General features: G+C 34.0%; 2 protein-coding genes across 3 annotated transcripts; one reads left to right on the plus strand and one right to left on the minus strand.

Annotated features, from left to right (window-relative positions):
- Positions 1-2,223: 2,223 nt before the first annotated feature.
- On the plus strand, positions 2,224-4,109 carry LOC125219165. Its single transcript, XM_048121062.1, has one exon. The coding sequence runs from the start codon at positions 2,714-2,716 to the stop codon at positions 3,863-3,865; it is 1,152 nt and encodes a 383-aa protein (XP_047977019.1). The 5' UTR covers positions 2,224-2,713; the 3' UTR covers positions 3,866-4,109.
- Positions 4,110-11,460: 7,351 nt separating this feature from the next.
- LOC125219918 lies at positions 11,461-13,293 on the minus strand. Of its 2 annotated transcripts, none has more exons than XM_048122009.1 (3): positions 13,123-13,293; positions 12,955-13,045; positions 11,461-11,833 (listed from the first exon to the last, which is right to left on the minus strand). In XM_048122009.1, the coding sequence occupies exons 1-3, from the start codon at positions 13,190-13,192 to the stop codon at positions 11,710-11,712; spliced, it is 285 nt and encodes a 94-aa protein (XP_047977966.1). In that variant the 5' UTR covers positions 13,193-13,293; the 3' UTR covers positions 11,461-11,709. The 2 variants fall into 2 exon arrangements, with proteins under 2 accessions (XP_047977966.1, XP_047977967.1); XM_048122010.1 differs by having other exon boundaries at positions 13,127-13,229.
- Between the last annotated feature and the right edge of the window lie 3,046 nt (positions 13,294-16,339).

The following is a 16,339-nucleotide window of genomic DNA, read 5'->3' on the forward strand; positions in this document are numbered from 1 at the left end:
GTAATGTTGCAAAGCCTTTGACACAACGTGTAACGCATAAATAATGAACTCGGGGATATTTGATAGTGTAGATAAATTAGAGTGATGATGCATACATATTAATTGTGGGGAAGCACCTAAAGGTAAGTTAGAGAGGGCCTCTTGTAGATATCCATTGTGTGAAGAAAGATGATAGAGCATACATTGATGGATGATGATTCTTAGTTATTCAGAAAAACCAAACATAAGACAGTAAAATTCACATTTGTTGCAGCCTTTTCTTTTCCAAAATCAATAAAACCATCTATAAAGTGCTGCAATAACTATTGCATTTCCTTGTCCTACACTATTCATTTTATATGTACTTATGTTTTCATTTCAGTGAATTATATAGTATAGGAGTATTGATTACTCAGTAGATTACTTTTAGAAATAATCATATAACAATTTAATTATGCAAAATCTTGAAACAACAGAACTAAAAACATTGATTATAAGTTTGAATAACTAAGCACCGTTTATAATTTTGTTGTTTATATAAATTACCACAAATTATATTGTTGGTTTTTTTGTATTGGAATTTTTACGTGGCTTTAAAAATGAAGAAAATAAAAAAATAAAGAAAACGGCAACGAAAATAAAGGAAATTAATGGCGGTGGCATAAATTTTATATTGTGGTCCAAGAATATATTCGCAATTTTATTAATACTCTTTCTATTATAAGCAAGACACAATTTAAGTTCACACGTATCATATCTTTAATAAACATTGAAAAGCTCTATATTTATTACTAATTTTTTATATTAATCTCGGAGTCAAGAGGAGCATGAGACAGAAAAATATATAAAGCATAACTCATCATATAAGTTTTTATATGAGACAAATTTTTAAATTAAAAAATTTATAAGTTTTGAACCTTTGTTAGACCGATTATGTACTGATTTTTGAAACTAAAACTGCTGATTGCATAAGCATGTACTGTTTCATTGCAAATTGAAATCCTAAACCAAAACAAATGAAACGTTCAAATTATTTTATCTTGCATATCGGCATATATATATAGCCGTTAATATCCATTATTATGTATAGATTAATATTTTATACTACTACAATTGATGAACATGTCTATCATAACATTTAATAATTTTATCAAATACTATATATCAATTTAAAAAATTCACTAATGTACTTAATTAAGTATATCCCAACTTTTAGCAATTCGTATCAGTTCTATTTTAATCTTTTCAACCTATACTTATCATTTTCATATGTTCAACTTGTATTATTTTATCAATGAGTTTTAAGATAATTATTCCAAAAATAATATTAAGATGAAATATTAGCATTTTCAAGATAGCCGTTACTCCTTGCCCGCAGGGGCCTAGCGCAGTTGGCAATGGAGGGGCAGATCTTACTGCAATGAGCCTGGGTTCGAATCCCACTGCTGTCGTGTAGTTGCTTCCATCTCTCAGGCACAAGTGTGAGGCCTTGGGAGATGGGCTTCTGGCAGTCAGTGGGTTAAGGCCTCCCCCTTAACGGACTACTGCGTACCCTGATTTAACCCCCTCACATGATGTCGGGCCGGAGTGTGGGGGCCGCCAAGATGACGGAATCGTCTTTTTGCTGCAATATTTTCATTTTCTCAATTTGTATAAACTTTATCAATCGCATTTAAGATAATTTTTCTAAAAATAAATTAAGCCAAAATCGTTCTAGCGTTTTCAAAATAGCTGAATATAGAGTCCGATTCTCCAACGCATAGTATACAAAGCTACAAGAGCTCACTAGTCAATGTCATATCCCAACCTAATACTCCCTCCGTCCCAAATTAAGAGTCACTTTTTGCCATAAAAGTCCGTCCCAATTTAAGAGTCACTTTTAGAATTTTCCATATTTGGTCATACAATTTTACCTCATTTCTTCATCAAAATTACATAAAAATGTCATTATCTATATTAAAATAAAATCAAAACAAAAATCAAAAGTGAAAAGAGACCCACCTCCATCCAACTTCACCATCTCACTTCATTTATTACACACTCCACTATCTCACTTCATTTATTATACAGTTCAGCTCTTTATTAAAATTCGAATCATAACAATAAATGACTCCAAATGTGGGACGGAGGGAGTAATAATAATACACATCCAAATCTTCAAGAACTCATTAATCTTGAAATTTCTCCACTCTCTCCCTAGTCCCTCCCCTTCCATCTCTTTCCCCACTCTATGTTAATAATGCAGTTGTAATCCATTTTCCAATTTGAATCTCTCTCTTGGTTAAATCTAGCAATCTAGAGCCCCCAAACAAGGCCCAATAGAGTGGCGCTAAGAACAATTAGGGTTTCGGTTGTCTTGTTCGGTTGTCAGAGTTAATTGCATAAACAAGTCTGATTTCCACGTGCTTCTGGGGACTCTCCCCTTCACTCTCCATCCCCCACTTACTTCAATGCCACTCTCTCTCTCTCTCTCTCTGCACCTCACCTCTTTTGATCCCTCTCTCTCCATCCTAATATTCCAGAGCTCAGTGTAACGTCCATGGCCGAAACTCATCATCCCAGATAAAAAAGATTTGATTTTTCTTCTCTTGTTTGCGTAGTTTCAAGAATCCAACACAATTTCCGGTGGTAAAACCAAACCCCACATTGCAAGATTGGATTTTTCCCATCTGGGCCATCGAGAAAGCTTCAAAAAACAGTGCTTTTTCAAGAAATCGATCATCGAGGTTTGGCAATGGTGATGGAGGTGGTGCATGAGGATATGGGGGAAGGCAGCATGCAATGCACGAACCATCCGTACAAAAGCAGCACCTCCGGCGGGATCTGCGCCGCCTGCCTTCAAGAGAAGCTCGGGAAGCTCGTCTCCTCTTCATTCCCTGTCGCCATTTTCCCTTCCTCCTCGTCCTCGTCCTCCTCTAGATCTGATTTCGCCGCCGGCGACCAGCCCCGCCAGCTCGCCCCCTCCTCCGCCAAAGCTTCCGAGGATGGGAGCAGCGGCGAGTGCACCTATTACTCGAGGAGGTCAACAAGATTGCCCTTTGTTTTGACGCAGAAGAAGAAGAGCAAGAAAGATGGAGGAGTGGCGGTGGGGGGATCGGATTCCGGCAGCATTGTTTTCAAGAGGTGCAAATCCACCGCAACTCCCAGAAGAGGTATGCATTTCTTGGATGAAAATTTCTCTGACGATTATAGCCCTCATAGGAGGGGTTTCTGGTCATTTCTTTACATGTCAAAGCATTCTAGTGTTAAAAAGAGTGAGAAAGATTCAAACTTTAGCACTGTTGGATCATCTTCTGTCAATGGTGGTGGTGGTGTTGGAAGTAATAGTGGTGGTGGTGGTGGGATTAGGCCTAGGGAGAGGAAAGGGGAGGATTTTGTGGTGGTGGATGAGAATGGGACCCCTGATCAATCTGCATATGATGGGAAAGTGTCAAGATCCAGATCTGTTGGCTGTGGGAGTAGGAGTTTTTCTGGTGATTTCTTTGAGAGGATTTCGACCGGGTTTGGCGATTGTACCCTCCGCCGTGTTGAGTCACAGAGGGAAGGGAAGCCCAAGGTTCAATCTGTGGATAGGATGAATGGCCAAGATTGCATCAAGGAGAGGGTCAGGTGTGGAGGGATCTTTGGTGGATTCATGATCACCTCGTCCTCCTCTTCGTCCTCGTCTTCCTCGTATTGGATTTCATCCTCTGTGGAGGAGAATTCGAAGGCGATTAGGCATCTCTCGCATGGGAGGAGCAAGAGCTGGGGTTGGTCTCTTGCAAGTCCAATGAGGGCTTTTGGTAGCAAGCCTTCTTCTTCTTCTGTCAAGAGGGATAATAGTAGTAACAAGAATGTGACACCTAATTTGGCTGCAATTCCTTCTTTACTGGCTGTGAGTGGCTGAGGAGGGAGACAGGGGAAAAGGGTTGGATTTAGTGAGGTAATTAGCTGATATGTTACTATACATTTTCACATTTCAAGATTGGTGTTTTCATGTTGTTGCTGCTACTCTGTTTCTATCATGTTGTGATATGTTAATCTTAGTTTACTTTTTTGTTGTAGTTTTCAGCCTGGAGTGTATTGAATTCTTCCTTGTATATCTAATGTGATATTGGTATTTGGTATGATGATGATGAGTTTTGATTTAAGGTTGGGAAATAAATGGATCCAATGTTTAGAATTTTCTTGATTGCTTCACTACTTGTTTTGCAAAGAGGCTAGAATTGGTATTTGGTGTTAAATTGTAGGAGTAATAGAAGATTTTGTGTGACATGATTGGTGACTTTTATGCATGGGATACTAAGCAAACATTACATGCATAAAGATTTGGAAAATGGATTTGGGATTTAGATCTAGTTGTGCTTGTCTCCATCAAGGAGGCTTTGTAGATAATGTGTTGGTTTAAGATGTCAAAAGAAATTTAAAATAGAAAGAAAAAGGTTGGATCACATGTCACTAGCTGAGCATGTGCAAGGTCCCATTTCCTATGTCTAATCATTGATCAACACAAACAAACACAAAAGAAAAGAATCATATAGTTTGGTTTAGTCAAAGTGTTGCACATGTTTTGGTGAAGATAAAGACACATTTGATAGGGGTATTAATCTACTCCCATGTCCACTCTAATCTTGATGGAGATAGAGAATGCAAATATTTGGTGTTTTGCAACAATAATTTTGCAAACACTTTCTACAATGTAATGAAGAGCTCTGTCGACTAAAATCACTCTTACTTGTCTTTTATTACTTGTCATATCCTTTTACTACTATATAGTATTGAGTAATAGTGTTGAGTTTCTTGAAAATGAGAAATGTTACACTTTGGAAAAGATACAAATACATAAATCTTAATGATTTTACAAGACTCTTAACCATGTGTGGGACCTACTTTGTCCGTTGCCTTGAATTCTTGTAATTTGTCCATTCTCATAGAGCCGGACCACCAACTTATCAAAATAGTACTCCGTCTGTCCTACGTTACTTGAGACATTTTTTTTCGGCACAGGATTTAAGAAAGTTGTGTTTAGTGAGTTAGATAAAGTAGAAGAGAGAATAAAGTAAGAGAGGGGAGAGGGTAAAGTAAAAGAAAGAATAAAATAAGTGTGATTAAATGCTTTGTTTTAGTATGGAATATGACTCAAGTAACTTGGGATGAAGGGAGTATTTTGTTTTATCAAATGGGGTAGCCACATTTTTGTTTGTAAAAGTTGGAGTTGTTATCATTTTAAGTGCAAAGTTAGGGTTGGTTGTTCAGGGCTAGTTAATCAGTCAGTTCAGTTAATAATCGAACCGATTAGTAGATTAATTGACTAAGAAATCCTCTCAAACTAAAATAAGAACTGAAAATAAAACTGAAACCGATATGGAAATGCATATTTTATATAGTAAGTTTTTTTATGACAACTGTTTTCTTGTGTTCGCTCATTGTTTTTCTTCTATAGAGTGTTTGGATAGAGCATTTGCGTTTGTCCATACTGATATTGTTGATTTTCATTGTTGATTATATTCCGAATTGCTTTTGTATCACTACTTACAATGTTGTGCAACGGATAAAAAACAAAATAGGGTCATTTGATCAATTGATCATCTCTCTATATGTGTGAAAGAGAATTGAGATGTAGACTTATGAGGGATGATAATAGGACATAATATGCAAAAAGACATGAAAGAAAAGTCTGTTGTGTTATAAAATCCATTTAGGTGGAGCAGATGATTATTACACCACGGATCAATATTTGGGAAAGGACACACTTTTTGGAACCCACAAAACAGAGATAATATTCATTTTAAGTGAACATTTTGTAACACATATTTCTTGACCAGGCCCCCCTCAAAATAGGGATATTTTGCTTGTCGGGAGAGAGTAAATTTTGGTCAATTGTGGTAAAATATGTGGTATACTTTCTGGGATTAAAAATTGGTTGACATTCATTCCATTGTATAGTCCAATATTTCTTCAAGTGTGACAAAATTTGCTTCTACAATGGAAACTATGATGCTTGGTAAAAAAATGAATTTACATGTTTGAGCTTATATATATTTTTTACTAAGTTGAGTAATATGTTTCTGGGCAAATTGCAAGTAAAACTCATAAATTTTGAATCAAATTCTTGTATGTAAAATTTTGGAATTATTCTTAATTATTTACAATGAATTTTTTTTGGGTGAAATTATATTAGGTATGGCAGTTGAGAAATCATACGTGGAGGTCACAGGCAGTGAGTAAAAGCTCTGCTAGCTTCTTGTAGACTGAACTTTCTTCTCTCTTCTCTTTAGGCTCCGAATTGTAAACAATATTGTTTGTTCATATAAAAAACGAATTTATTTGGCTGAAAAACATCAACAAAATAGTAAACTGAATAACAAATCCAAAATTCATGATTTTTCTAATTATTTTTAGAGTTATGGGAGCAAAATTTGATCAAATATGCATGACAAAAGGCACATGATTTGATATGAATTTTTCATGATAATTTACTCATCACCTCTTAAAATAGGATCCAAAAGTCATATTCAGTTCTAACCAACTCAAACTCACAACCAATCAATGTGTGGCACAAAATGTTTGATTGTATAGTCATGATAGTTGCAAATAAATAAATAAATTTAGCTATGTCTTTAACTCTCATTCATGTTGGTTAAATGATGGATTTTTTTGGAAGAACAATATTAACTATTGCATATGTACCTTGTTTGTCCTCACATACAAAACTCTTTACATTTGCACATGTCATCTCAGAGATGTGTCCGAATGTTTTGTAGAAGGATTTTTTTATATATATACTAACATTCATGATTCTTCACAAATTTAGTGCTTACTGTCCTAAATTTTATTATGTACATTGGATTTAGCACAACTCGAAGAGGCATAATTTGGGAGGTTTGGAAAAGGTGCCACCACAATGTTATGAGATTCGTTTTCTGTGGTGAAAAATGTGAATAGTCGAAGATGAAGGATCAGATTAAAATATCACACTACTTCCAGGGGCAGAAGTCTACATACATATTGATCTGAATTGGGCCTTTTGGGCCGCTTGAAAAATCGCCCTCTATAAAAAGCTTGAATGAATTCTCTAATTCACTATTAATTTTGTTATTTACTACTTCTAATATTAAAAATTATTATTACATTTTACTAAAAAACTCTATTTGAACTATTACGTGTGATAATGTTATATACTGCCTCTGTCGGTTAAATAATGTCCTATTTTCCCATTTCGGGGCGTCCGCGATTTAAAATCTCATTTACGTTTTTCCATTCTAAGGAGTATTAGAATACCGAAAGAAGTGTATCTTCACACACGCTCCTTTGTCTTCGACTCTTCCGTTGCACTAGTAGTTTTGTACTAGGATTTTTACCGACCTAGTTATCATACTTTATTTTGATTGGTCATGTACCACTTTCGTACTTTGAAACTTATGTTGATTTGACTCACTATCTATGCTTATTTTTTCCAACTTCACGTTTTATTTAGTCACGATGAAGCCACACTCACTATCATTAGTAATGGTGGTCGTGACAGAGTGGTATCAGAGCAATGTTCTTCCGCTCTGGACCCAAGAATCTTCTTTCAAGCCTTAGTCTAGAATAGTAATACTAGACTAAAATGTGACTAAAATGTTAAACTTAAATACCTATATTTCTTGAAGTTTATAAGAAAAAATATTTTTTTAGTCATGCAAAAACTAATGACTAATGTATGCGAACCTAGAGTACCTAAGAAAAGTATGTTAGTCTAGAACACACTTGAACAAGTAGTGGTAGGATGACAATGAAATGAACAAAACAAGTTAGGGCGAACCCCTAATTTTTACCGAAATATGAGACGATAGATGCGAGTAAGTTCTAGAGGCAACTACGACGTCACCATACTACTCTTATGCTTCGACGAAAACACGTTCTACTATATTTCCATTGAGAATACATATATTGCTCAAACCAAATTATTTATAGATTGTAACCTCCAAATGAGAACATTATTACTCTTCCTATCCCATAGAAATATGTAATATTTCCTTTTTTGTCCGTCCCATACAAATAGTTCATGTTCATTTATGGTAACTTTTTTCTCCTTTTTTACTTTATCATTTATGGATCCCACTATATACTATACAATTTCAACTACTTTATCTACTTCTCTTTTACTTTACCAATTACACATTAAAACATGTGACAAACCAAATGACCTATTTCTATTGGATGGGGAGAGTATGATCTTTTGACACGGCGATTAGTCTTACGCCCTCTATTACATGCATACCATATTATACTATCTTTATATCCTACTCATCATGATTTGATATTGAGAAACCTCTTCCTTCTATATAGATGACACTTCGGTGATTCACCCATCGTAGTCCCCTTAGCTTGCACGCTGGTCCCGAGGCAGTCATACGCTACTGTCGGACGCATCGCCGATGCTACGGGGAATTGTTGGTGGAGTTCGTCGCTCATTATGGGAAATCGTGGGCCAGAGCCCACCCGTATGAGGGTGACGGCCTATGACGGCATTGTTAGACTTATTGACTTTTTTCTGGAGGAGTGGCAGGAGCGGGTCATGGCCACGGCCAAGCTCATCATTAGACGCCAGTTTCCAGCCTACGACTCAGTAGGTGTCATCATGCTTAAACTGTTTGTAAAACATACTACTTTCAGGAATTACGTGCTCATCTTTTGATGGCTGAATATGGGATTACCCGAATCTGAGCCCAGTGATAAGGGCAAATTCTTTTACCGTGAACTTAATTATTTTCCCAGCAATGTAAAACCAGTGCTCATTCAGCAAAGCCCGGTTTCTTAGGCGATGTATCAGCTAGGTGCTTCAAGTACCGCGACGGACCGCCACCGGCCTGAGTACCGCCACCAGCCTTTGCGGTACTGAGGAGCAACAGGTTCTTGAACCTACCACAAAACAATTTCCTATGTCATTTTGCAACCCTTTATTAAAACAGAATACAGATAAGCACAAAAGGATCGGAGCACAGGAGATTTTTGATACAGGAAGTTTTGTTCCATCGCTGGAATTCACTGAACCGGGAGCTTCAAATTAGCAGCGCTACCAGATTTTAGGGGAAATTAAAACTAGGGTGTTTTGGGTCAACTCAATTGTAAGACAGAGGTAGATTGATCTGTTCATTATTGTTTTTCCAATTCTCAGAATTGAACCAAACAATATGCAGTACATTTTCATGGATACGTTACTAAACACTATATAGTGACCAAAATATCACTAACACTATACAATAATATCAAGTCACTTAATCATATGAATGGACAGTTCAACACAAGCAATAAAATGAAAATCAAAAGGGTAGAACATTTTAGTGCAAAAAATCAGAAGCAAATGGTCAGAGGAAGGATAAGCTATAACATGAATGCATGAATCTAAGTCCAAAATTATAATTTATGTGTATGCATTTAGTCTAATTAATTGGTATAAGTAAGAGGGCATACATAGTAAGTTGCGCACAAAGCAGGTCGCAGTTCTTCTCGTTGTCTCTCTCTCGATCATTGAGCTCGCCTTCAGGAACTTTACCTTATCTTCCAAGCCTTCTTGTAGGGTTGGTACTTGAGGTGAAACTCCATTTGCTGAGCTGGAGTGTATACACGCCGATTAAGGCGTGTGCAACGATAATTTAGTTTTTCCAATACCGCTCACACCGATGACTTGCTGGAGAAGATAATCTCTTTGATTTTTCATTCCACCAAAATGAATTGTTAAGGAAATAGATTGGCCTACTTCAACATCTACTTCCTCAGGCGTCTGAGTCTCCTCCTCCATGAGATGAATCAAAGGAAATGGAAGAGAGTACAAATAATTATGTTCTTGTTCTATTAATTTTTAGAGAGATGGGGATGGGGAGAGTTGCACATTAGCTGTAGAGACGAAGACAATAAATTAAGATTTGAAAACACGTCTGAGTATTTTCACTTTTTACATAACATAGAGCATAGTCTGCAATAGTACTCAATTCAAATTTGAAAACACGTCTGACATTGTTGGTATTTTTCACTTTTTACAACATAGATCAATGATACAGCTGTAAACCTGTCTAAATTTACCTAATTAATTAAAATTTTTAATTATATTCCCATTCATAATTAAACTGAATATGGAAACATCGAACAAATTTGTATATCTAGAATTTTTGGAACATTTTTTTTAAAAAGTAATGATGAAATCATACCAAATAATTTTAAAATATGGAGTACTGGGATGTGATCAAATGCAAACTCTAAATATTGTACAAACTCCAAACTATGATTTGGACCGTTAGAAAATATCAACAGATCATGAAATAATAGCAACAAAAAATGTCAACACAATGTCAACGGTTGATGTTGTGTTGAAATTGTGTTGACATTGTATTGATATTGTGTTGATATCAGAATCTTGAAATTTTATACTGTGTTGACATTATGTTGATATTGTGTTGAAAAAGTTTGGAGTTTGTACAATATATGAGTTTGCATTTTATCACTACCCATTGAGTACTAGTATTTTGCACGTGACATTTGTCTGGTTGTTGAATATGGATGATTAATTATTTAGCTTATTGCAAAATAATGGAAAAAGAAGTATAAATGCTTAATTGCTCAATACATTCTCGTCTCTCTTTTATTTTAATCTAACTTTAATATTTGACAATACAAATAATATTGATATTTTATTATTATTATTATTAAGTTGGGAACTGAAAATTAGGGCTTCCTATGTTTTTGTTTTGCCTTCAATTTTTTCTAAAATACTCTCTTCAGTTCATAAGAATATGCATTGTAGATTAAATATGAATTTTAATATACAATTAATAAAATAAAAAAAGAAATAAAAATAAATAAGTATTATTAATAGAAAATAAATCTTATACTCTTATTCTTCTTGGAAGAAGTGAGTAGAATACTGTCATATTTATGATGCATCTGCTAGATGTGACATAGCAATGTTTTTCCTTTGCAATTTATGACATCGGCTTCTCATGCAAGTTCATATTCTTTGGTCTGATTGGTAGGTGTGCTTTTGTGTAACCATAAGATTTCACTAATAATCTGAACTTTGGTAAATTTCTAAGATTAACTTTTTTTTAAAATAAATAATTACTCTCTCCGTCCTCGAATAAGAGTTACTACTAATTTCTATTTTGGTCTGTCTTCAATTAAGAGTAGCACTTCATTTTTATTATAAATAGTAAGTAGGTCTCATATTCCACTAACTCATTTCACTCACATTTTATTATAAAACCAATATAAAAAAGTGAATCTCACATTCTACTAACTTTTTCGACCAACTTTTCTTTACATTTCTTAAAACCCGTATCCGTTCAAAGTATTACTCCTAATGGAGGACGAGGGAGTACAACGGAGGATTCAATGTAAATAAATAGTGGGAATCGATTCAATTTGAAGTTGTATGCTTCATTTTATTTACGGTTTGAAAATATATTTTGATTTGTTTGTTTTTATATCACGAACTTTGTTCGAGTTCCGATTTTTCACACAAACTAAAACTTGATCGTAAATATCATTAACACAACTCTTAGTCAGTTGTTGCCACAACTCAAGACAACTGCACCACATCCACAACCAATTTAATTGAAGGCCAAAAAAATCATTGTTTCGAGCGAAGTTTGCTCGTCTCTATATGCTGGAGCTACGCACGTCTGCCCCATGTACTATCTAATCGACTATGGCATCTGAGTTTATTATGGATTTGAAGAAGCACAATCTGTTTCTTACTCATACGGTCGTGATTCAATTCTTGTGTTGGTCGAGGAACTTTGCAACTCGTTCTGTTTTTGCTCCTGACTTGTGGTCGTAGTACTCGACAATAGCAGCCCCGGACAATGCAGCAAGAGTAAGTGCTTGCGCGTGCAACCTGATTGGCAAGTGTTAGTGTTAATTATAACAAATCGAACTTTACTTTTAAGAGACCAGAGACTTTGATGAGACGCAGCAAAGGGAAGATCTCGTCTGCTTCATGATAGACTCAGAAAAATACAAAACTACTTTAAGATGTTATGCTACTGAAAACAACAAAAATGGCTGTGAATCGACAAGGGAAATCAAGAACCCAAAAACGACTCTTGTTTGCTCGTTTTGGAAGAAACGGGATATCACCATGCTCAGGCACCACAGGGGACTGTTTCTTGTTGCATAAACAGAAAGGGATACTAGACAATATTCTCCTAAATTGCAAACTACGTATCTCCGAACCAAGATTATTAATCAACTCAGATAACATGAAATAGTTCAATCCTTAATCCACTTTAGAAGCCAAAACTATGTTCCATGCTAACAATTGAGAAGCAAGTTATTGCATCCACGTATATTTCAAAATCACAATCAAAATCACAATGAGCACATGATAATACATCGAGCACAATTCATGATTCATGTATTTCATAAACATCTGCCAACATAAAAAAACCATAAACTCAAGTTTTCAATCCTCAAATCACCTCTAGAAGCCAAGATTAAGTGCATTATCGTCACATCTATGTGTACTTGAGAATCACAACGAGCACAGATTTCTTCATGCCAACAATTGTCAATCAAACTTTAGAAGCCAAGATAAGTGCACTATCGTCATAGAAAGAGCCTCAACGATTGATTCCCCAATGCTAATGATCACACATTTGCATCTATGTATTGTATACTTCCGATCACACAAGCACATCAAGCAAACAGATTTCTTCATGCCAACAACATACAAAAACCACAAATCCAAATTTTATAATCCTCAATCCAACATTAGAATCCAAGACTAAGTCAAGAACCTCAACAATTTATCCGCCAATGCTAATGATCACAGAATTGCATCTATGTATGCTTCCAAATCAAATTTCTTCATGCCAACAACATTCTAAAACCATAACTTCACAACTTAACTAGAAACAACCAAATTGCTTTTGTAAGCATAGCAATACCCCCAAACTAAATCCCCTTTTAGCTACAAATTCCAAACAAGAATTCAAAAAAACAAAAGTAGAAGCGCACCTAGCGTGAATGATCTTGACGCTTGTCTTCATATTCGGCTGAGACCAATTGTATGCCAATGAACCCACAATCGCACTCGCCCACAAAGTCCCTTAAACAATCCCAACAGAGCGAAAACACCATTAAAAATCCAATCTTGAAAATGGAAAAACATGTATTCATCGTTACCTACAGTACGAAGCTTGTGCTCCACGACCCATTCCCTCAAAGCTTCAATCTTGCCTTTTTCTTCTCCCATTTCTTGATTTTTCTCAACCTTTTTTTTATTGTTCTCTTCAAAGCTTACAATTTTGGTTATAATTAATGAGAGGGTTTTTAACGGAAGAGAATTGCAATTTGTAAACCGCTGCTGCAAAACAGGAATTCCACCATTACATAACTTTATTTAATAGTAGAGCAAAATAAATTGATTAGCAATACCCAAAAATAAAATTGGTCAATAAAGCTTATAATATGTTAACTTTTAAAAGTTTGCAATATTGCAATAGAAAATTGTATAAGAGTTATTGATTTTAAGTTTTTTTATATTTAATTGTTGTGAATAATACCATGTCATATTTCGCATTTATAATTCTTTGCCTATTCCTAACTAGAGATTATTCTTAACTTATAACACAATTTCTAAATTATTTTCAAGGAAAAAAGACATGCCAAAAAAATTACACTCCTATTGCATATATTCATGTGACTACCATCATTTTTAAATACATTAAAAAACAATGAATAAACATCATTTTGAAAAATGGATTCTTGACAAAATCCAAAAGAATCAGCAAATAAAAATTTAATGCAGCTGTCAATTGTTCATCAACATTTAAAGAGGTCATATTAACATAAAATCATTACTACTAATGATGGATGGATGCCCTCTTCAAGAATTAATTGAAACTTGGACCTCTAAATTACTAAGCAAATAAGAATCAAAATAATGATTAATGCCACAAAAATAATGTCATTGGCTCAAGTAGACTTGTACGTTGGTGGATCTAAATAGTGAACAGTTATAGTTTTGAATAAAAACTTTGTTTAAAAATCATTGTAGAATCTTTCATGAGATCGTTTTATTGTGAAATTGATTGTGAAAAATGTGTAAAATGATATTTTTAACATTACATGAGTTCAACTTTCTCTTTAAAAAAACATAGACTCGGAAGAACGTAGTTTGACAAACGAAAAATACGTAGGTTATTATTGATTTTATAAATTTTATTCTTATGTATATTTCATTTAAGTTATTTATTCTTATCCACATTTAAGTTATTTATTTATTCTTATGCATATTTCATTAGATTTTTTTATATCTGAAAATTATTATTGATTTTATAAATTTTACTACTCCGTAAGTTAGGTAAATATAAAAACTTGATTTATTTAAAGTTATTAATTAAATGAATAAATGGAGTTTTAGTTTTTAAGTAATTTATAATTTTTAGTAATAACTTTTAAGATATTATAATCAATATAAATGTATACACAAATTAAATAATGACAACTTGGATTAGGTATTCTTATGGAGTATTAAACAGTATAGCAATTTCATGTATACACTTCCAAGATTAACATTGTTAAATTAAACAAATGACAATACGATTCCAATTTAAAAATCTCTCAATGGCATAGAGATCCAAAAGCAATTTCTGTTTTTTTTTTCGAGAAACTGCCATACGTCCTTAAAATTATTAATTAATTTAGCCCCAAAGAAATATGGACTCCCTGATTTTGTGCTACGAATAGATTCGAGTAATTATTTTGTATTTCATGTTTATTAAAATAATCGTATTTATGATTTGATTGCACATATATTATATATATATATATATATATTATGCACAACCGTAAATGATTGAATTAACAACTTTATCGTAGTCTAATAAATTCCATTCTAGGCAAATGTATCGATTCTATCTTAATTATTCAACTTGTCAGTTTTATTCTCATATTTCACATGTATCAATTTTTACAGTAGGAATTTTACTCAAACGGGGGATTCTTCCATAAAAAAAAACATGTTTAAAATTAATTATATAAAAAATTGATAAAATTAGCAAAAGTTTGAGTAACCGATAAATATTGATAGTACATTCGAAATATAGCATTGATATAATTATTGAAGATTAAGAGTAAATTGGCAAAATTCAAAAATTATAGTAATTGATAAAATCATTAAAGTTCATGACACAATTGATTTTGAAAATTAAAAATAAGATTCGTATTATTAAAATAAAATAAGATCTATAAATCAGTTTAGCCAATAATAAAAACATCTAGCAACAACACAAGAAAATGATGTGTTCTTATCATGCACACTTCCAATCACAAAGGGAAATCCAAAATGTTAGAAGAGCAGGGCACCGACCCTCCACTAGCCACCATTGCGACGGTGGTGATAGTGGTGGTGATGGTGATGCGGACAATGCTTGGCTACCAAGACAAGGCTTTAACCGAGCTCCTCGCTGAGCAGCTGGGGCCCGTGAGACTCCAACTTCTCCCCATCGTTCTCATCCTTACCATCCAATTCCTCTCCTCTAACACCGGATCCTTAGTTTGCGCCTTTTTCTCCACTTTCATACCCAATCCCATCCACCTCACCAGAGGATCATTGCTCGGAGTCACGGTCGTCCTCATCCTTATCTTGTTCCTACTTCATATCCTTCATGTCATTCCGTTTGCTAGAATAGATAAAATGATTTAAATTGAGTGTTTTTATTATATTTTGCTTTATCAATCTTTTGTATCGAAACTCGTCTCGTGTAATGATGGAGTAATAATATTAATGAAGATTTCAGGTGTTCCTGTTTAAATATAATGCACATTGTCATAAAGTATTTCAATAAATCAAACAACATGGAGGTTATTATAGATCTGAAGTTTAATACGGTAAATTGTTTTCATTAAGTCGCGATAAAAAAAAAGTATAATATCATCATATTGTTATAGCTTGTTCATCACGATTTAACATGGTTATTATAGATTTGCTATAAGTAACACATCAAAATTTACAAATGCAAACATCATTCTACCATTTTAAGTTTATCATCAAACTCCAACAAGTTATTGAATAAAGAATTGAATTTTACTCATTAACTATAATGTTTCTTTTTTGCCATGTCAGCAGCAAAATCTATCAATTATAAAATTATAACATACTCATAATATGAAAATTTTTACTCACAGCATAACAAAATTCAAAGAATATTGGAAATTTCCCAATTTAGGTAACACAACATAATATGAAAGTTTTTATGTTACAGTATCATAAGTAGTAGTCCCAATTATGTAAAATAACATATTTATTCTTGTCTGTTAAATAATAATAATATATTATCATGTACTCCTTCCATTTCGCCATAGTTACTGCGGAACTTTTGGCCACGAAATTTTAGAA

Source organism: Salvia hispanica, chromosome 4 (assembly GCF_023119035.1).
Source record: "Salvia hispanica cultivar TCC Black 2014 chromosome 4, UniMelb_Shisp_WGS_1.0, whole genome shotgun sequence".
Taxonomy (NCBI): domain Eukaryota; kingdom Viridiplantae; phylum Streptophyta; class Magnoliopsida; order Lamiales; family Lamiaceae; genus Salvia; species Salvia hispanica.

Coding starts and splice junctions, on each gene's coding strand:
- LOC125219918 (XM_048122009.1), bottom strand. CDS start 13,192: ATGGGAGAAGAAAAAGGCAAGATTGAAGCTTTGAGGGAATGGGTCGTG. Junction 13,046..13,122: donor GCACAAGCTTCGTACTGTAG/GTAACGATGAAT, acceptor GGATTGTTTAAG/GGACTTTGTGGGCGAGTGCG. Junction 11,834..12,954: donor GTCAAGATCATTCACGCTAG/GTGCGCTTCTAC, acceptor CTTGCCAATCAG/GTTGCACGCGCAAGCACTTA.
- LOC125219165 (XM_048121062.1), top strand. CDS start 2,714: ATGGTGATGGAGGTGGTGCATGAGGATATGGGGGAAGGCAGCATGCAA.